Raw genomic sequence first — 20,906 nt, 5'->3', positions numbered from 1 at the left:
ACTAAACATATAACATGTGTTCAACTACAAAAATCTCAGCATCTCCTTCTCACACAATGAATATGTCATATGTTTTCAAATAAACTAAACATCTAATATTTCAAATAAACTCAACATCTAATATTTGAAATAAACTCAACATCTAATATATATCTAAACAAACATCTCATATATGTCTACAAAAATCAACATCTCATAGTTATCTATAAAAATAGGCATCTCATATATATCTATAAAACTAAACAATCTAGGGTTTCACTAACAAGAATCATATATTGTGAACTAATAAATAACACTACGGTACTACCAATATGAATACACATCCTAAATCGAGCAAACCAAACAAATCAAGGGTTCCATCAAATCTTGGACAAATCTCTAAAATGGCAACAAATTTACGGAGCAAAAGAAAGAAAATGGAAGAGTTTACCTAGTAGGATGGATTAGGGATCGAATCCACGGATCAAATCTTCAGATCTGAGAGGGATGTGGGGGGGGGGGATTAGATGGGGGCGTCGCCGCTGCTCTCTGTCCAGAGAGCGGAGAGATAAAGAACTGCCTGGTCGGGCTGGGGCGGCCGCGCTTAAGTCACCGTGCAGCGTCTAAGGTCTAGGCGCTGCACGTCAAAGTGTGGCGCCCAGGCCTTAGGCGCTGCACAGGTGCGTGTGGGGCCGCAACTGGAGCAGGGCTGCCACGCTGGCAGGAGGTGCGACGCCCAAGGGAAGGGCGTTGCACAGTAGGGTGCGGCGCCCAGCTGTCGAGAGCCACACCAAAGGGTCAGCAGAATGATTTTTTTTCATAACCAGGTCAGTTTATGATTTGATTTAGGTCTCAGGTTAAATATGTGATTTCTGCCGCGATAAACCATCACCATAGATTCAGATGAGCAAGAGCAACGGACAGTTTCCAATCTGTGATGTGAGCAAGACCGCGAGAGGCGCGCGCTGTCGGCCGGCCGGTCGCTACAGCCAGCTCGCCACCGCCGGTTCGTCCCGACGCCTCACGGCCGGAAAGCGACGGCGTCGGCGAGGACGGACGTTTGGTGTACCCTACCGACCTACCGTCGTCCGCACAGTAGTTTCCCTATGCAATGCAATGCATGGGCGGGTGGGTGGATGAATGGGCCCCATCGTCGCCGTCGTCTAGCCTTGGCATCGAGCGAGATCGCGCTGCCGCCAATAATGGCGCGCCTGCCGGGCCACACTCGGCGCCAGTCCGGCGGTTGGGCTTTACTGCCTTGTCGCCCTCCTCCGCCGGCCATCGCACCTGCGGAGAGGTTTCATTTCACCGGACGGAGTTCGTTCGTTCCTCCGCGGTTTTACCACAGTCCGTCCGTTCGTTCGTTGGTTGGTTGCTGCTGGCCCCGGCCGGAACTGGAAAACGGGAGCGCTCCGACCATCGCACCCACGGTCACGTGGGTGCTCCGGGGATACGGTTTGTGTACTCTTTGGGTCCCGCATGGCATGGCATGGCATGGCAGTGTCGCAGCTACAGTTTCGCGCTTGCGGCAACGTTGTGAGAGGTTTATTTATGTCTCGAATTTAATTGACAAGACCGTATAACCAACTGTACTATGCAGTGACTGATTGCGTTACGGATGGTTTCTCATCTTCTTCCTTTTCCCTGTGTTGCCTGTTTTGTCATCAGGCTGTGGGAAATTTGAGCTGCGTCAAATATGTGGATGCGAGATCCCGTATGATGATCACTGAACAAGGCCCTGAGCAGGCAATTGACGCTGTCCTTTGTATTCGAATGCCGGGCCAAATGAGGCGGCTTTAACTGGGCCTCGATGTTTTGCTTGGGCTCGTTGTTGCCTGCACAGTGATCAATATACTATTTTCTTGTTTGAAAAGGAGGATTGCACCGGAAATTTCTACTCTAGGATCATTGTGTGGAGTAGTAATTTTTTTTTGGGGTTGTAAATCAGTACTACCTCCAATCCATAACAAGAAATGTTCAGATCTAGCAGTTTTGAACTAACCCCAATTCAAAACCGCAACCCTTATTTTGGATCGGAGGGAATACCTTTTCTAGAAACTTGCTAAGCTTTATTGATCAAAAGAAATGTTCATTGGGATACAAACTAGGTCATGAGAAACTTCTAGCCACAAGTGGCAACCTTGATCTATACCAATATAAAAAGACCCAAAGGGGCCGATCCAATTAATCTCGGCCATCAAATCATGTCAATCCAACGACCTAGACTGCTTCAATGTCGAACGCTCAACACGTTTAGCATGCAGTTAATTTCATGCCAAATATAGTGCTAATCACATAATAACACGCAAATAATATCCTACTTAATATCCGCATGCACTTAATATACTTCTAAATTAACGTGCATTGCACGTACACATTGACTAGTTAATAGAAAGAACATACTTATCAAAGGTTGTGTGCTTTTATGAGTTGATGCATGCCCCTCGAAATTAAAAACATAGCAAGCAAAGTTATTGTTCCTAGCTATAATCTCCTTAATAATTGTATTGTGCTACGTCGACCTTTTGTCCCATTCTCAATGTCATCAATGATCGGCTTGCAGTCACATGCGATTGAAATCTTCTTCAAATAGAGATCATGGGCCACGACTTGAGCTTCATGGCATGCCAATGATTGTAAATTACTCCCTCCGTTCCTAAATACTTGTCTTTCTAGACATTTCAAATGACTACTACATACGGATGTATGTAGACATATTTTAGAGTGTAGATTCACTCATTTTGCTCCGTATGTAGTCACTTGTTGAAATGCCTAGAAAGACAAGTATTTAGGAACGGAGGGAGTAGTACTTAATCGATGTACGAATCATGCATGAAAGCTACACGACGGGCCGGCCCAACTTGACCAAATGGCACCAGTGCTTGGGTGTTTTTTTCAGCAAATGCTAGATATCACCCACTTGCCTCTGACACTCCCGCATATTGTAGCTTCCTGGAAACTGTTATGTGAAGCTTCTATAGACCGGTTCAGACCGGTTTTTGAAACTTCCAACCAGTTCTGTTTTCCTTTTTGTTTTTCTCTGTGTGTTTTGTTTCGGTTTTCTTTGCATTTTGGTTTTTTTGTTAGTTTTCTGTTTTTCTTCCTTTTTATTGTTACATGTTGGCTTTTTAATTCAAAATGGACATTTTTTAATACACGTTGAATATTTTTTAGATACAAGTTGAAAATTTTTCAAATACATGTTGAACATCTATCAAATGCACACTGAACATCTTTTCTATACACGTTGAACATTTTTTCTGTACATATTGAATGTTTTTCAGATATGAGTTGAATATTCTCAAAATACACATTAAATATTTCTTAGAATACATGTTGAACATTTGATAAATGACCATTGAACATTTTTAAAATACACAATGAACATTTTTTCAAATACATGTTGAACATTTGTTAAATGCTCATTGAACATTTTTAAATACACGATGAATATTTTTCCAACATATATTGAACATTTTGCATAAATGCCATGATTTGTTTTAAGTTGTGAAACATTTTCTAAGTGTTACCAGCATTTGTGAAATGTCAGAATCTTTTTTGTAATGGTACGGAACATTTACAAAATTACACAAACAAAATTATATATTGTATCATTTTTAAATGCCACAAACATATTGTGAGATGTGTGAACAAGTTTTTATTTTGATAAAGCAAATATTTTGAATGATATGAACTTTCTTATAAATTACGTGAACAAATTGATTAAATCACATGAACATTATTAATTTGCAATGAAATTTTTAAAAACTAGGTAAAGTATTTTTTTATAAAAATATACATTTAGAATATTTAATATTTAAAGAAAAAAGAACGAAAAGAAAAGAGTGAAGCAAACTAACTGCTCTCCACTCGGCCAGTCCACTATGAGCTCTTCGAGGCGAGCCGTTTATCCATCTCGCTAGTGGCGAGATAAAGATGCGTCTGTTTTCTTCTATTTCATGTCTGGTTTTCTTCCTTTGTTCCTTCTACCGATTTTTCTCGTTTTGTTTTTCTGCTTTATGATTTTTTTCCTTTCTTATTTTCCAGTTATATTTTGAAAAATAAAGGCATTTGTTTTGATTTGTGAACAGTTATAAAATTTAACAATATTTACATTCTGAACTTATAAAAAATATTTATATTTATATTTCAAAATGTTTTTGTAATTCTTCAATATTTTAATTTTTATGCATATTTTTAAAATATGCAAATATTTTCAAATTTTCATGAAACTTATTTAAATCTATGAGTAATTTAAAAATTCATGAATATTTCACAAGCTCGTTGCTTTTTTTCATTTAGTTATTTTCTTAGGGAGCACATAATTTCTTTCCCAATGAGCTCCATGCGTTATTGGATCAGCACATGCTACCGATCCCCATACATAATTTTTTTCCCAGTGGGTCAATGGACATAGTCATCTAAGGAACGTAAAAAGCATCTTATTAGCCCACCATTTATGCCGAATGGTAAACCAAAAAACCATCTGATATGTTACACAAAAATCAAAATTGAACTGTAGAACCGACCGGTAATAAGATTACATGGTCGTCATCCAAACCTGTTTAGTTTAACTCATGAGATTGTCTCCCACTGGTTGCGCCCAAAGTATTTATGATGGGGTGACGTATTTTGAGTGTCGATGGGCCGAGCCAACACCAGACACAACAACTAGAACCTCTTAGGACTCCACAGCTTTGCTCTACAACTGCCACAACCGCCTCATCATCATGGTTTCGATTCGGCCAACCCGGCCTCGCCGCCATCAGATTCGGTTGTCTACGACACAACTTTGGTTATCTGCAACCACGCAGCCAGCCGATCCGGTTTCACTCGACTTCAATCCAACATTGCTTCATTTGATGGTGGTGCCACAAGCTGCTGCCTATTCCCCGTGCGCGAGGCGGCTGTCACGTCCGTGACTGTTTGTGCTACACAAGGACCATTGGGAGGCAGTGTCCGTGAGGACTAGCAGGAAGCGGCGATAGTGGCAATGGTGAGGGCAAGACAAAGGAGGCATCAATGGACGACAATGGTGGCCCGAGAGTGAACTGCCATGATGAGATCATGGTGTGACGCCGTGAGCTTTAACGGCGCTTGTGTTATTTTTTATGTGTTTTTTGGCGTATGGGCGTTAACTGGCACGATGTTGGTCACTTTTTTTTCTTCTACTGATCATAGCCTAACCCGTTAGTGGTGCTACCTTTTGGCCTGTCGGTGGAGCGGTCATGTGGCGTAGTAATTCTTCGAGGTTGGACTTGGAGTAGATGATTTTCGTATCAAACCTAGTGAAATGAGCTTTAAAGAAATTTTCCATGAATCTTACCGGGTTAAACAAGCCACACAGAAAAAAAAATTGATAACAATGCAAAAATATTCTATTGGATTGAAAATATTCTAGAAATCCTTTGAACTGAAGAGGCCCTAAAGGGAAGCAATGTACATGCATTAATCCGTACATACAAGAGAAAACTTGTTTAAAAGATCACGGACCTACATTGCAAGTGGGAGTTGGCTATCTAATTTAGACTGTTTCAATTCTAATAACAATGTGAAGTCTTCTCGATTACGCTTAATTTGCAGCTTTAAAGTACACTCTTACTGGCGAAAACATGCAGACCATCATCTTCGACGTGAAATTAGTGTTTGCGATGGAAGACTCGACTCGAGATCCCTTTGCCAGGCATGTCGTAGTTAGTGCGCTAATCCTGCCCTTTGAACCCCAGAGGGGGACGCGACGTGAAGACCACCATGACCATCTTCCGAACGATCGTGGAAGCCATCAACTCGTCGTTATTTAATCCTAGCAACATCTTGTGTCGATCTGGACACGGCAAGCGCGCTTAAGCACATATAAGTATGATGAACGGCGCATGTCAACTCTCATCGTACACTGCTCGCAGTCGCAGGTCGAAGCTAGCTAGGATCGATCGCGATCCATGGCGCCGGTCAGCTCGGTGATCGCGCTGGCAGCAGTGCTGGTGGTGCTGCAGCTGTCTGCGGCGGCGGCCGCGGCGGTTGATGCGCGCGGCTGCACCCGGAAGTGCGGCGACGTGGCCGTGCCATACCCGTTCGGCGTCGTCGGCGATCCGGGTGGGGCAGACTGCTACTTGCCGGGCTTGAATCTCACCTGCGAGACGAGCCGCAACGATCCACCTCGGCTGCTGCTCGGCGACGGCACCCTTCAGGTCGTCGAGATCTCCATCGAGAACGGCACCGTGCGCGCCGTACACGCCGGCGACATAAAGATAGACGCCGACGGCAACGGAACGTTCGGCGGCGGACTCAGGGTCCATGGACCCTACATGCTGACCTTCAACAACGAGCTCATCGTAACGGGTTGCAACGTGATGGCGACACTGCAGGAGGAGAGCAGCCACATCATCATGAGCGCATGTGCCTCCTTCTGTCCAGACCCCAATGGCGCCTTCTCGGAAGGTATAGACCACAGTGGCCCCGGCAAGTACTGCAATGGCCAGGGATGCTGCCAGGCGGCCATCGCCGTCATCCGAGACGAGGCAGCGGGCTACGTAGCGTTCAAATGGTTCGGCCAGAACAGAAGCTCGGATAACGAGGCGGGGCCGCCTGCCCGCGTGTTCGTCGCCGAGGAGGGGTGGTTCGATAACTATCACCATGGCGCAATGAAAGTTCCTTTGTCCAAAGATGCAATGGCAGTTCCCATTCTTCTGTACTGGCAGATCGTTGATGTAGACCCGCCTCCGTCAACAGATTACACCAGATGGTTCGCGGGATCCGGTGATTGCCCAACCAAAGTGACCACCAACATATGCAAGAGCAACAATAGCGTGTGCGGTCGGACTAAAGGCTATTACTGCTACTGCAAAGAGGGATACGAAGGCAATCCCTACATCCCCGACGGCTGCCAAGGTTAGTTAGCACTCCCTCCGTTCACAAATAAAAGATGTTGTACTTGCCCCGACTCATATTAATCGTCGCTGATTTAGTACAAGATACTAAATAAATGACAATCAATATGAATCGGACAAAGAACCTTTTCCCTTGATTTAGATGTATATAGATACATTTTACTGTGTATGTTTACTCATTTTAGTCTGTATATAGTCTTTTTTACGGGTTAGTCCGTATGTAGTTTGTATTGAAGTATCCAGTACATCTTATATTTTTGAATGGAGGAAGTGCTAGTTAATGATGCGATCAGCAGAATAATTAGACCAGCATCGAGCTATCTGTTTTAAAAAAAAAGGTCATCGATGCTATTTGTGCCTCCTTTTCCATTTGTACGGTCCATGTGTATCGGTAGGTTGACGATTTGACCAGCCTAATACAAACTATATATTACCTTGATCCCAAAGGTTTTTCTTAGATTGATCAGTATCTACATATATCTAAGTATAGCTTTTCGGGACGAAGGGAGTATCATTAAGAACTTCAAATGTTTTGTTTGTTTAATGGTATAACAAACTCTTTTAAAATGGCCCCAAATTAATATGGACAGTTAATTTGTTTTGGTCTAATGGTTAATATAACCATTACTCCCTCTATAAAGTATTATAAGAGTGTTTAGATCACTACGTTAGTAATACTTTACAGAGGGAGTACCTCTGATGAGCTAAGATCCTATTAACGATTCTCTAGGGCTAATACCATGCACTTGATGCAAATAAAGGAGGTAAATAATTGAGTTAGTAAATCATAAATCACATATATAAACAAGGAAACCTCTAGCAATTTAATTATTCTTATCCCTACCTTCTAGATTCAAAGGGTTGTAGGCTGAACTTTATACAAGGGGAAGCAGTACAACAGTCATTAGTAGTCAGTGGCGGAGGCAGGGGCGAAGGCCCCCCCCCCCCCATGCTCTCACAAATACACCTATGTACTTCTAATCCTTCATTTGTCAGACAAAATTAGCTAGGTTTAGGTGATTTGGCCCCCTCTAACATTATATGACATGTTTTGGCCCCCTCTATATTTAATTTCTGGCTCCCCCACTGTTAGTAGTGTATAGTATATGAGAGCAACGACCCGGTACCCAGGCTCATCTGCACCCACGATGAAAAAAAAATTCAAAAAATTCCACTATTTATTTTTGCATGGTAGATAATTTGGTGGGTGAGGTGCACTCGAAATTTCAGATCATTTGGACATATGAGTAGCTCTCACCAAAAAAAAAGAAAAATTTGGGGTCCGTAAAAAAGTTTACTATTCATATATTGTTCTGACCCAATTTATCTTTTTTGCTGAGATCTACTCATAGTGCAAATGATCTGAAATTTCGAGTGCACCTCACGCACTAAATTATCTACCATTAATTTTTTTGGATTTTTTTTGTGATTTTTTCTTGACCAGGTGCAAATGAGTTTGGGCTCAGAAATGGATATTCGATAGTATATTAGTAATTATTTTAAAACAAAAAAGGCATATACTAGAAATACCGTATAAGATACCACACACATGCATGTTTTAAGCAAAATATACTGGTTATTAATTACTTATGTAATTTAGACAAAAATAGTTTTTGCCATTGTCACACACACTAAAGGTATCACATACATATATTTAGGTACAAAAATATAATATACGTGTGAATCTTTGTTAGATATTTAGTTTGAATTTTGTGGGACAATGCATGCAAAAAAAATCTTCTACAAACCATGCCACATTGTAAGATGAAAAGGGGTCAATTTCAACATATTGTAACACATAAATAAGATACATAAATGCTATCCAGCAAACGTTCCTTCAGAAGCATGGCATTTGCAAACGTTTTTCATGGCATTTTATGTTGTGGGAACATGTCAATTCTCTCAGGCGGACATGACATTGTTCGCAGCAATATCGTTCTTTTGCAGAAGTTGACATGTATTCATGAAGAAATTGCCATGCGCTTTCGATGAACTTGCCATAAAAAAACATGTGTAAATGCCATGCTTCCCAGGGAAGGGTCCATAAGATAAAGGTGCACGTATGGTACATTTCACTTTAAGTGACATGATCATGGTATGGAAGTCTGGACATTGAAAATGAAAGAGAGGGGGCATTTAAACCTGTCAAAAACATTGCACAGCAGGAATTCACTCTCAATCAATTAACATACTATATGATTTGATTCTTCCTCGGGATCATCTTAAAAAAATTCATAACTTGTGCTATATATAATTTGAATTACACATGTAAAATTGATGATATAGGAATACGGGCAAGTCCTATAAACTGCAACGGAGGGACTACTAAGGTTGACACCAATCAATAACTTATTTTGCTGGTTGGCTATATTGGTGCTAGATATAAACGAGTGCGAGCAACCAGGAGGAAGTCGGTGCCTTGGTAAATGCACAAATACGCAAGGCTCTTTTGAGTGTGGGTGTCCGTCAGGATCCCATGGCAACCACAACCTGCCTGACGGTTGCGTCCCTTCAGTCATAGTCACAGGTTAGCACCACAATCTTTTCTCCATTTTTCCTATGTAAAACGCGGACAAGTTTCTTATTTATAGCAAAATGTCCATACTAATATGGAAAAAGTCCATTTTAAACCTTGAAATCGTAGAGGTTCGGCGAATCAAACCCTCAAGTCCAAATCCCTGTCGTTTGCACCCTAAACTATACAATCCCAGTCTAAATCAAACCCTGGAGTCGTTTGCCAAACAGGGATTGCAAAGGAAGGCCGAGATTGGTGGTGGAACCTATTTGCCGCCCACAGCAGTGGCTACGCCCGCGGGTGGGCCGGCCCATTTCGTGGCAGCACGCGCTGTCCGTTCATTGCTTTGTTTTTCTGTTCATTTCTTTTGTTGACCTTTTGTTTTATTTTATCTTTTAGGTTTATTCTTTCTGGTTCTTTCTTTCTTTCTGCCTTTTTCTTTCGGGTTTTCTTTCTTTTGTTTTTTGTTTTCCTTTTTCTTCCATTAATACATTATAAGGAAACATTTCATTGTGTATTTTTTCATTAATAATACTTTAATATGACGAACAATCTGTGTTTCTTCTGTTTATTTTTACTTTCTTATTTTTTGTGTATTATACAAGATTTTATCATGTATTATGAAAATGGTCATCATATATTTAAGAAAATGTTTATTATGTACTTAAAAATGTTCAGCGTATAGGGAAAAAATGTTTAATATGTACTTTCAAATTTTTCAGCGCACATCACAGTAATGCTCATTGTGTATTTTCAAATTGTTCAGCGTATATCACAGTAATGTTCACTGTGTATTTACAAATTGATTAGCATACATCACACAAATGTTCAATGTGTATTTAAGAAATTGTTCATTGTATATTAAAAAATGTTCAATGGTCGATTTTTTTTATTAAAACGCAGATGCACAACTTTTTAAAGAAAATTGGTTCCGTTTTAAAAAACTCACAAAATTAAAAAATGGTCGTGTTTTCTAATTTTTTCCTGGAGTTTCAAAAAATATTCCTATATTTCACAAAATTCTAAAGATGTCCGTGTTTTCAATAAAAATCAGGAGTTCAACAATGTTCCCGTTTAAAATTGTTTGCGAGTTTTAAATCTTTTCCGTTTTCCTAATTTTGTTCGGGTGTTTTAAAAAATATGCATGTTCCAAAAGTTTGTTGAAATTCTCCAAATTAAGTTTCGTAAATTTGTTCACAAATTTGAGAAGTAGTTGCTTTTCATAAACACTCAAAAAGAATCGAAACATTTTTTGCGTTCGAAATTTAAGAAAATATTCGAATCTGGTGTTGATTCATATAGTTTTGTGTTGCTTTATTTTAGGTGTATATTCTTTAGTGTTGCTATTTGAATATATTAAGTCGGTAGCTCAAATGGAAGTACCAGTGTATGTTGAGCTGCAGATCCTGGGTTTGATACTTGGCTAGCGCGCATTTTTTTAGCCTTACAGGCTCGCGCTACAGTAAGGTCCGCTGACGGTCGCCGGTTTTCATGGGCCGGCCCAGTCAGAGTTCGGCCTGTGCGACAGAAGAATAAAGCCAACATTTTTTTGAGAAAAAAAAACAAATGGGCTGGCCCATCAGACAAATCCCGGTTGACTTTTTGCCAGGGTTTGATTTAGACCGGGATTACATAGTTCAGGGTGCAAACAACAGGGATTTCGACTTGAGGGTTTGATTCGCCGAACCTCTACAAGTTCAAGGTTTAAAATAGAATTTTTCCTACTAATATTGTCCTCGTATTAGGTACTGACTGCAACACGTCTTGCGGTAACGTGAAAGTACCGTACCCGTTTGGCATGGGTCCCCGCCACTGCTACAGACCAGGGTTCAACCTCACATGTGACACAACAGGCGGCAACACCACACGCCTACTGCTCGACGACTATGGAGACTTTCGGGTCCTCGATATCTCCCTCGCCAACACCACAGTGCGTGTCGCTCGCACTGGTGCCTTCTTAGGTCTCACCCCCTCAGAAGATTTCTTCAGTTTTGACAGTGTCTTCACGCAACCAATGAAGAAACCATACTCCCTCTCAACTCGTAATGAGCTCATTCTCATGGGGTGCAACATCAAGGCAACACTGCTCGCGTCCGACCAGAAAGCCATCCTTAGCGGATGCGCCTCCTTCTGCTCCTCCAATGTGAATGGCACCTATGCTACGACGGTGGCAAGACGCAACCACGGCAAATACTGCTACGGCATGGGGTGCTGCCAGTCACGTATCACTATGTCCAACTACGGCATGCCAGGGTATTTGAGCTTCCAAGGGCTCGAACGGAGCAACATGCGAAACCTAAAATCGATGCCCCCCTATGTGTTAATCGCAGAGGAAGGGTGGTTTGATTTGGGTAGGTTTTCTGTCGAGCTGGCGCAGACGATTCAGCACGAGGAGATTCCCATGATTCTACGGTGGGAGGTCTTGTTGCCTGGCTTTCCTCCGGCTAAAGTCAGCTCGCAGCAACCGAATTGTCCCAAGAAGGTAGTAGATAGCATCTGCAAGAGCAAGCATAGCCACTGCATACCAGAAAGCCGTGGCTATTCATGCCAATGCAGAGAAGGCTACCAAGGCAACCCCTACCTCATCGATGGATGCCAAGGTTAGTTTGGCTCAATTGTTTCTCTAGCATGTACTCTACTAACGTAACTAACTAAGTTAATTTAATGTTTTGTATCAGGTGGCCACCGATTATTTAAAGGTGAGGAGCACTACAATAACTCTGGGAGGATTGTTGACCTTTTGGTTCCTTTGTTCTGATGCAGATGACTATTCAAAGTTACCAATGCTACCATATAGTAAACCCTTTGATATTCTAATTATAATCGACCTAATTAGCTTGCTGTCATTAAAAAGCATCCTAGCAGTTTGTTGAAATGTTTCGTTCCTTCCCTATAGTACTAAACAGAAGTCGTAACTTACTTGGGTATGCTTTGTTGATTCTTAGCAAGTATAGATGGATATGAATAAGTACTAGTTTTTGTGCCTATATATCTGTTGGAGAAAACGGGTAATGATCTCTGTATTTTGCAGATAAAGGTGTCATCGTAGGAGTTGCTAGCGGGGCAGGCCTTGTACTTTTGGTTTTTATTGGGCTCTTCATTTCCAAGAAATTAAAGCACAAAAGGACACAAATGTTGAAGCGCAAGTTCTTTGAGCAGAATCGTGGTCAATTGCTGCAACAATTGGTATCTCAGAGAGCTGATATTGCAGAAAGGATGATCATACCTTTAGAAGAGCTAGAGAAGGCAACAAACAACTTTGATAAAGCTCGTGAGCTTGGTGGTGGAGGGCATGGTACCGTCTACAAAGGAATTTTATCAGACCTACATGTTGTGGCTATCAAGAAACCAAAGAAGGTGGTTCAGAAAGAGATTGATGAGTTTATCAATGAAGTTGCTATATTGTCACAAATCAACCATCGGAATGTGGTAAAACTCTATGGTTGTTGTCTTGAAACAGAAGTCCCATTGTTGGTCTATGAGTTCATATCAAATGGAACCCTTTATGATCATCTTCATGTTGAAGGACCAAGATCGTTGTCATGGGGTGACAGGCTACGAATAGCAATTGAAACAGCTAAATCCCTAGCATATCTTCACTCGACAGCTTCAATACCTATCATCCACAGAGACATAAAGTCAGTAAACATACTTTTGGACGATACTCTAACAACAAAGATAGCAGATTTTGGAGCTTCAAGGTATATTTCAGTGGAGAAATCAGGTTTAACAACCATGGTGCAAGGTACCGTCGGATATTTAGACCCTATGTACTTCTATACAGGGCGACTCACGGAGAAAAGTGATGTCTACAGTTTTGGTGTCATGGTTGTAGAACTGTTGACCAGAAAGAAGCCATTTTCATATTTATCCCCTAGTGGTGATGGCATTGTTGCACATTTTGCTATGTTGTTTGCAGAAGATAACTTGTCGCAGATACTAGATCCACAAGTTATAAATGAGTGGAGCAAAGAAGTCCATGAAGTCGCTACACTTGCAATAGCATGTACACAGTTAAAAGGAGAGGATCGCCCAACCATGCGACAAGTGGAGTTGACATTGGAAAGCTTACAATCATCAATGCATATTGTTTCAGATAATGTGGTGAATGAGGAATTTGAGAATGACGTTATTCCAACAAATTGCCCAATGAATGAGCATGAAAGAGGCGGCGATGAGGATTCAACAAGACAATATAGTATGGAAGAAGAGTTCATGATATCATCAAGGTATCCTCGGTAGTTTGCACATGTTTTGGACATAGTTAATCTATCATGTCCGGTTTTCTGAAGATTTCTATTGAAAATGACATTGTTGGTCCCTTTTCTTGATCGTGTGTCAGTTTTGATTCTAGTTGTTTCTCAAAACTGTAATCCTATAAATTCAGATACCTTCAATAATATAAGTTGAGCATAATGGATAGCCGTTAGCCCCTTACTATACTTTTATGTCATTATTATTTTACTTGTGTGTGTTATGTTTAAGAGTACATCATTTGCCCCCGCGTGCTCATTCCAACTTGCCGCGAGAGTAGTTCTTTGTTTCCCGCTTTGCGGTCATTAAACCTTCTCTCTCAATCAATAAAAATTGCAAATCTTTTACCTTGTTTAAAAAAGAACAGAGAGGGGCGACCCAGACGGCCACGTGCAGGGCCAAACGCCTGCGCGCGACAAACCATCATCAGCGATTCGTACGTGACCGTCGATTCCACCAGAATTCCTCCGGCCGTGATTTTACCTCGTTCTCTCGCTGCACGCTGCTTTAGCCAGAACTGAAATCCAGAAGCGTGAGTGTTTGCTGCCCATGCCCAGCATCACAGGTCGCAGTGCCCAAGTATGAAACCCATGATGCTACTTTGGATAAATGCAATGCCTGCCTAGTGACAGCACAACTCTTTTCAAGTGAACTGATTGGCTTTCCTCTTCGAACTTCCTCCCTCCACCCCACCAGCACCACAGGAGGATGCCACGGCCAAAGGCTTTACGGTGGATGTGCACACAAGCGAAAAAAAAAAACTAAAAGCTGAAATGAAATTTCTGAAATTTCGGCACTTTCAGTGGATACCGGTTTTTTTTAGGGTAGGGTACTGAAATATTCGTAACCTCCAAATTTCAAGCTAGGTTCAAACTAATTTCAAAACAAATTTAAATTTAGTAAAAAGATCAATAGAATTAGGTGAATTTTGATAGATCGAATTCCAAAAGAAAATATCCGAAATTTGTCAAATTTCACATACTTCGGTGACATACGGAAGTTTTCTGTTTTCAAAATTTAAAACCTCGGTCATCTTGACAATGCTATTTGAAATTTTAAAGCAATTCGGTGACACGACATTGCATGTTTGAGAACCAAAGCCATCTCGTATACACAAGGAGCATTTTCAGGGTTGCCACGCATCTTATTGGAAGAGTACAAACGAATTCTTTATTTCTCTTGCTGGACTGGAGAACCGCCTTTTTTCAGCTCATATGACTAATCCATCCGCGATCACCGAGTTCTTCAGCACAACCGTGATGCCGGACCGGATGTGGAAGCCTTCTGACGCCCTGTCTGCTTCCTGCACACCCTGTAGAGAACCCAACAGCAAACCACATGTTCAGTAATATTCGGACAGACACCAACTCCGAAGGGCGGTTCACTGGAAATGAATAGTAGCATTTCAGGCGAACGCTAGAAAAATCTTATCAGATGAGAGCAACATTGGGGGATCATAGCTTGTTGATTCATATTCATTATGCGACTGTTCTTGAAGAAACAAGGTGGCAGAGAACATCATGCATACCTCAGCGTTAGCAATGGTCACATTCTTCCCTATCCTCGCATTCTTGTCAATGATGCAGTTTCTGGGCAGAACAAGAGGGAGACATTTGTCAGACAAGAGTAATACAACGCGATGTCTAAATTGGCGAGCGGTGTGCTAGGAAGTGTATATGCGTGCGTACTGAATTGAAGTGTTCTCCCCGATCCCAATCGGAACCTTTCCTTCGGCCAGCTGGTCGCCTCTTTCCATGTCAGTTTCATAGAAATCAGCACCGAGCATTACCGTATCCTGAAGAAATGGAGAACCACATTTGCTGTTATTGTGGAAGGCTATAATGGATCCCTATTGGTGTTTATGCTTTTTGCAAGCAAGAGGCCTGACCTTGAGGTGTACGTTGGAGCCTATTCGAGAACGGATTCCAACGACACTGTGCTCTACCCTGCATTTATCCAAGAAACATCCATGGGAAATGATTGAATCAGTGATCTGCAAATGGTATACACATGTTAGGTGGCACGGCAACCAAATCGATTCTGTAGAGTAACTCTGAAGAGTAACTGAACACTTATAGTAAGATATTAGTAACTAAGGGTGCAAAGGCAAAGCACCGCGATAATGATGACACAATGTAACGAAAGAACTTTGGGTAGTGAAAATGGTACACACAGAATTTTCAATAAAATAATACTGCAAAATGGGAGTCATACTAGCCCAGAGGCAACACATACCTTACTACCGCTGATCATAGATGGTGGTAGGTTTCTCCGTGATGTGTACATCGGTTTGCTAGCATCATAGAAGCTGAACTTTGAAGGCTGCATAGTTGAATGAAAAGACGATCACATGTTACAAAAGGTTCAGGTTTTTACTTTATTTCTTGCAAAATAAAAGTTTATTGCTTGATACGTATTATGTTATCACTATTAGTACATTGCATTTATCTCTTTTGTAGAGTGCTCTATGAAGTTCTTGCACCTTGTAAAGTGTCAGTGTATATATCTACTGCCTCACTGGGCCATATCAATAAAGAGTGATATTGCATACGAGTAACTATTAACACCATACATTGAATAAAACTAACACCAGAACCAATAACATAGTGGTGTAGGAAAAGAAGGGCAAAGACTGTAAAAGACAAAATAAAGAGGCAGCTTGCCATTAGTTTGCACATACTACCCATACCTGTTCAGCAAGGGCAAGATTTGCTTCGAAGAAGGATTTAATAGTTCCAATATCTTCCCAGTAATCATTGAAAAGATATGCCTGAAGTGTTAAATATAAGATACCGGTAACATCATATGGAAGTTAAGGTTTACGGGAAAAAATACAACATAAAGATACAGTTTTAACATTTTGAAACAAAAAATACTAATAGGGAACTAAAATGGCAATGTGCAATGCCATCATCCTACTTTTCTGTCTTTCAGTTGTGCAGTTTTAGATGCCTGACTGCAATTGAAGAATGCACCAGTAAGTGATGCTGATAACATCACATGCTAGGTATGTGGCATAACAATTTTCACAGGTAGTACGGAAATATCAAGTAATGATAGTCATTCTGTTTCTTGAACTGCCCAGAAAAGCTTACACAGCGTGCCTACTAATGATTGCATTTATGACATTCACATACCTTTACATTAATCTCTCTTGCTGCAGCAGGAATTATTTCAGAGCCAAAATCATTTGCAGTGGGAAAACGCCATCTGACCTAACAACAATGCACTGCATATTAAGATCTACTTGTTTTGGCTCGTCTTAAGATCTACTTGTGATCAAGTTGTTCTATGAAAATGCACCTTACTACGTACAACATAAGGTAGTATCCCAAAAAATATTACAACATTAAATATTTAAAGATGAAACAGCTTGTTTTTAGTACTTTCCATGTTTATTGGAACTTTGGCAGTTTGCCTTATATTTGGAGAACTGAATACACTTTTCTTCAGGGAAGAATCGAATAGAATATTTAACTGGCATTATTTTGAGATCCAGTAAGTTGAATTGGCGTACCTCAAAAGATTTAGAAGTATCTCTTTCTTGAATATGTATACCCCCATTGAAGCTATGTATGGTTTCTTTTCTGCTTCCTCCTTCAGTAAGCCGAGGAGAGTGGTGTCAACTTGCTGCCACAAACAAATGTCCATGAACTTGTGTTTTATTTTCTTTGAAAGGCATTCTCAGTGTTGTACTAACTGAAACGCGTACACTTGGCCATCTAGAATGTTACTCTCATGTGTGGACTGGAGAGGTGAGTGGCACGAAGAAATCAATACAACTTACCATTGCTTTCAAATCAGCTCCTCTCGGTTTTTCACTAAATGAAATAACTCTTCCTGTGTCGTCTATCTTCATTAGACCAAAATCAGACGCCCGGCTAACATTGAAAACAGAATTATTCATCTCTAATCCACAAGACACAAACTAACAGAGCGTTAAATCGAAGAGTTTATTATATGCTAAAAAATAAACATTTGCCTTAACACAGCAATGGCAATTCATTTTTTTCAAAAACATTAAAAAAATTGAAGAAGAATTTCCTCTGCATGTAGATGATGCATAGTGGAAGGCCACTTGTGACTTTATGTACATTAGCCACTGAAATAGAAAGGAAATCACCTGCCATCAATAGGCAAGCAACAGATGCTGATGCCCGCGTCTCTCTGCCGATGACTCTGCATATGGAATGGTCACAACAATTTAACCACATTTGAACAGACAAGTGTGAAAAACAATCTTTATGCGGTAAATTACCTGAACAAAGTCCATGTAGTCCATACGGTAGAGGTGATCGCCAGAAAGAATCAGCACATCCTCTATGTCTTTAGATTTGGCATCCTGAAAAGCAAAAAATAAATAAAATTGCAGTGTTACAAGCATGAGGTTTCCAGTAGCGGGACCGAATGCACATCTGAACCCAGGTTCTTGATTCTGGAATTATATCAGTATAACAGGGGCAAGAGGCTCTGTGTTTTTTTAGAGTGGAAAATGGCTTTGTGCAAAACTACAATGGGGAAACCACACCACATGAACATTTTTCTATGTACCTAGCACGTGCACACTCCCTGCATCGCGATTCATCGTCTGTAGTGATGAAAGAAAAATGCATCTCACTCGCACACGCTAAGAGAAAACGTACATCGAAAAGCCAAGCGAATTGCCGAACCGCGTCGGCGGTACCCTGAAACCACGTCTTTCCCTCCGATCCAGGCCTCTGAGTTGCTGCTAGAACCTGAATAAACAGAACAGTTTCCACTCTGTCATCCCTGTTTCAGATAATCAAAGCAAGACCCGAAGATTCCTTGAAGCAGTGCATCCTCCATCCTATAGTATGAGCGGTCTGAATTGAATTGCAGGACGTGGTACCTCGACGAAGCCGTCTCCGAAGCCGACGCCATTGCTGAAGTTGTAGGCCCTGGAGAGGTGGCGGTTGAGGGAGGCGGAGTTGAACTGGGTGAGGACGTACACCTTGTTGATCCCGCTGTTGATGCAGTTGCTCATGGGCACGTCGATGAGCCTGTACGCGCCGCCTATCGGCACCTGCGGCCGGTAGCACCAGTACAACCAATGTCTGTCAAATAATCTACTTGCATTTGGCGGGTCGTGGAAAAAGAGGAGCGACAACTCACGGCGGGCTTGGCCCTGCGCTTGGTGAGAGGGAAGAGCCTCGTCCCGGCGCCGCCGCCGAGGATGACCGCCACCACCGTCCTCGGGTTCGTCGTTTCGTCGTCCTCGGCCGCCGACTGCACGGCAAAGAGTCGTGAACTGCATGACCAGAGCTAGCTAGTGACTGGGACTGAGAGGGACGGGGGATGTGTTACTTACGGCGGCTACGGCGGCTGCGGCGGCCGACTCCGTGGTCGCGACGGACACGCGCACGGAGGGGCGGCACTGGCGGCGGCCTTGGAGCGGCCGGACGCGCGCGCATCCGAGCACGCCCCGGCGCGCGGCGGCGGCCACGGAGGCGGGGGCAGCGACGCGCAGGTCCATGGCGCAACCAATGAATCCGCCCGGCCGGGAGCTTGGCTTTGGTTGTGCTTCTTGCGCCGGCGGCGTGCTCGCGAGTGTCACGAGAGTGTGCGGTGGCCGCGTCCAATCCTCAGCTCGGCCTCACGATAGACTTTGCTGCTTCCTTGCGTTCCACGTGTCCACTTTTGGCGTATGTGGAGAATCACGTGGGGTCATTTTTATTTTTTAACTTTTTATGAGGGAGGGGCCGTTTTAATTTTAATAAATAGAGTTGTCTCCGAAGATGCTAGACTTACTTTTTTTTTCTACACGAACTAACGAACCAACTCTTCTCCCTTCACTAACTCTAAAAAAACAAGTAGCATAGTTCGAGTTGCCCCTCGTATTTCCATTACTAGAAACCACAATGTTTACGAAGCTACTAAGAGCAACTCTAGCACTTTCGTAGACCTCAAATAACTACCATTTACGAAAAGTTGAGGGAAAAACTCTCCAACAACTCCCTTAAACCAAGAAAATCTCTTCACTTTCCCATATTAAGGAGTTAATGACGCACGGGGATCAAGGGGTTGCCGTTAACACTCATGCGGGATAGAGGCACACATCGTCCATTTGATGAGATGTGGGCATGTGGCCTGTGTGGGGCCCTGACCCACTCTCGCTCACCATGTTGATTGTCATGTCAAGGATGACACGTGTGCAAGTGGGCCCGTGGATAAGACCGGACTAACTTGTCGAATGAGACCAGATAAACCTTCGTGGTGTAGTGCGGGAGTCCTCCCATCAATTAGCTGGCAGTGCAGAAACATTTCTGATGTGCATGCCAGCTAATTCCTTCAACGCTTTCGAGACTGAGGTGGTTTACAAAACCTCGGGAAGCAACTCGGCGGATGGAGGTCGGCTGCGTGAAGACACTGCGGGAAGATTCGTTGAACCTGCTCCGGAGACGATGAGCAACTCGGATGGCCTGACGTGTAGCCAAGCTTGAAATCGGTTCAGGTGCTATTGATGGTGTCCTGACTAAGGGACCTCTTATCATGTCGACTCTTGGCCTGGTGGGCCGGGTTTAGTAGCCCTCTGTCAGTTCAGCCACTTTGAGCGGCTCACGATGAATAACAGAAAGACTCTAGAAGGCTTGGCGTGCAACACAAGAAGCTAGGATCATGGAGAACTATGTCTCCCCGTACATAGCCGACTAAGATGTATCCTAGGGCCCCTGGTGTGCTATATAAACCAGGGACCAGACTCGTTGATAGAGACATTGAGAATCACTTGGTACTTTGTACTTTGTACACACCCCAACGCAATAAAGCAAAGAGCGGGAAGTAGGGTATTATCTCCTTCATGAGAGATCGAACCTAGGTAGAAACCTTGTCTTTGTCACCATCATGTTAGGTCACCTAGCTAGGATAACCTGCCAAGGAATTTTCCGGATTTAGCTCTGACACTTGGCCTTGCCATTCTGTTGATAAGAGTGGGGGTAGACAAACATGCGCAGTGAGAAAATGTTTTTTCTGAAGTCGTGGCCTGGGTTCCAATTTATCAAATCACTAAAAGAGTAGAAGAGACTTCTTCGGTTAATTCATGAGAAACCAATCAAATACCGTTACAACATACACCATGCTGATTTGGCTACACATAAGACTCTCACACCACTAAGAAAAGGACATCATTTAAGTTCTCTACAATTTCTGAAGGGGAACGTTGCATAAAATAAAAAAATTCCTACGTTCACCAAGATCAATCTATGAGTTCATCTAGCAACGAGAGAGGGGAGTGCATCTACATGCCCTTGTAG

General features: G+C 42.3%; 1 protein-coding gene and 1 pseudogene across 2 annotated transcripts; one reads left to right on the top strand and one right to left on the bottom strand.

Annotated features, from left to right (window-relative positions):
* Positions 1-5,918: 5,918 nt before the first annotated feature.
* LOC123115194 (wall-associated receptor kinase 5-like) lies at positions 5,919-13,623 on the top strand (annotated as a pseudogene).
* Positions 13,624-14,629: 1,006 nt separating this feature from the next.
* On the bottom strand, positions 14,630-19,271 carry LOC543278 (glucose-1-phosphate adenylyltransferase large subunit-like). 2 transcript variants are annotated; one of them, NM_001427976.1, is made up of 15 exons: positions 18,965-19,201; positions 18,769-18,882; positions 18,506-18,679; positions 18,279-18,371; positions 17,894-17,977; positions 17,759-17,814; positions 17,423-17,516; positions 17,153-17,265; positions 16,773-16,845; positions 16,325-16,405; positions 15,871-15,957; positions 15,524-15,628; positions 15,324-15,430; positions 15,164-15,224; positions 14,630-14,947 (listed from the first exon to the last, which is right to left on the bottom strand). In NM_001427976.1, exons 1-15 carry the CDS (start codon positions 19,127-19,129, stop codon positions 14,846-14,848), a joined length of 1,509 nt encoding a protein of 502 aa, NP_001414905.1. In that variant the 5' UTR covers positions 19,130-19,201; the 3' UTR covers positions 14,630-14,845. The 2 variants fall into 2 exon arrangements, with proteins under 2 accessions (NP_001414905.1, XP_044391222.1); XM_044535287.1 differs by having other exon boundaries at positions 14,668-14,947; positions 17,153-17,232; positions 18,965-19,271.
* Positions 19,272-20,906: the final 1,635 nt, after the last annotated feature.

This window comes from Triticum aestivum, chromosome 5B (assembly GCF_018294505.1).
Source record: "Triticum aestivum cultivar Chinese Spring chromosome 5B, IWGSC CS RefSeq v2.1, whole genome shotgun sequence".
Classification (NCBI taxonomy): Eukaryota; Viridiplantae; Streptophyta; class Magnoliopsida; order Poales; family Poaceae; genus Triticum; species Triticum aestivum.
This window is presented reverse-complemented; position numbering and strand designations above follow the sequence as displayed.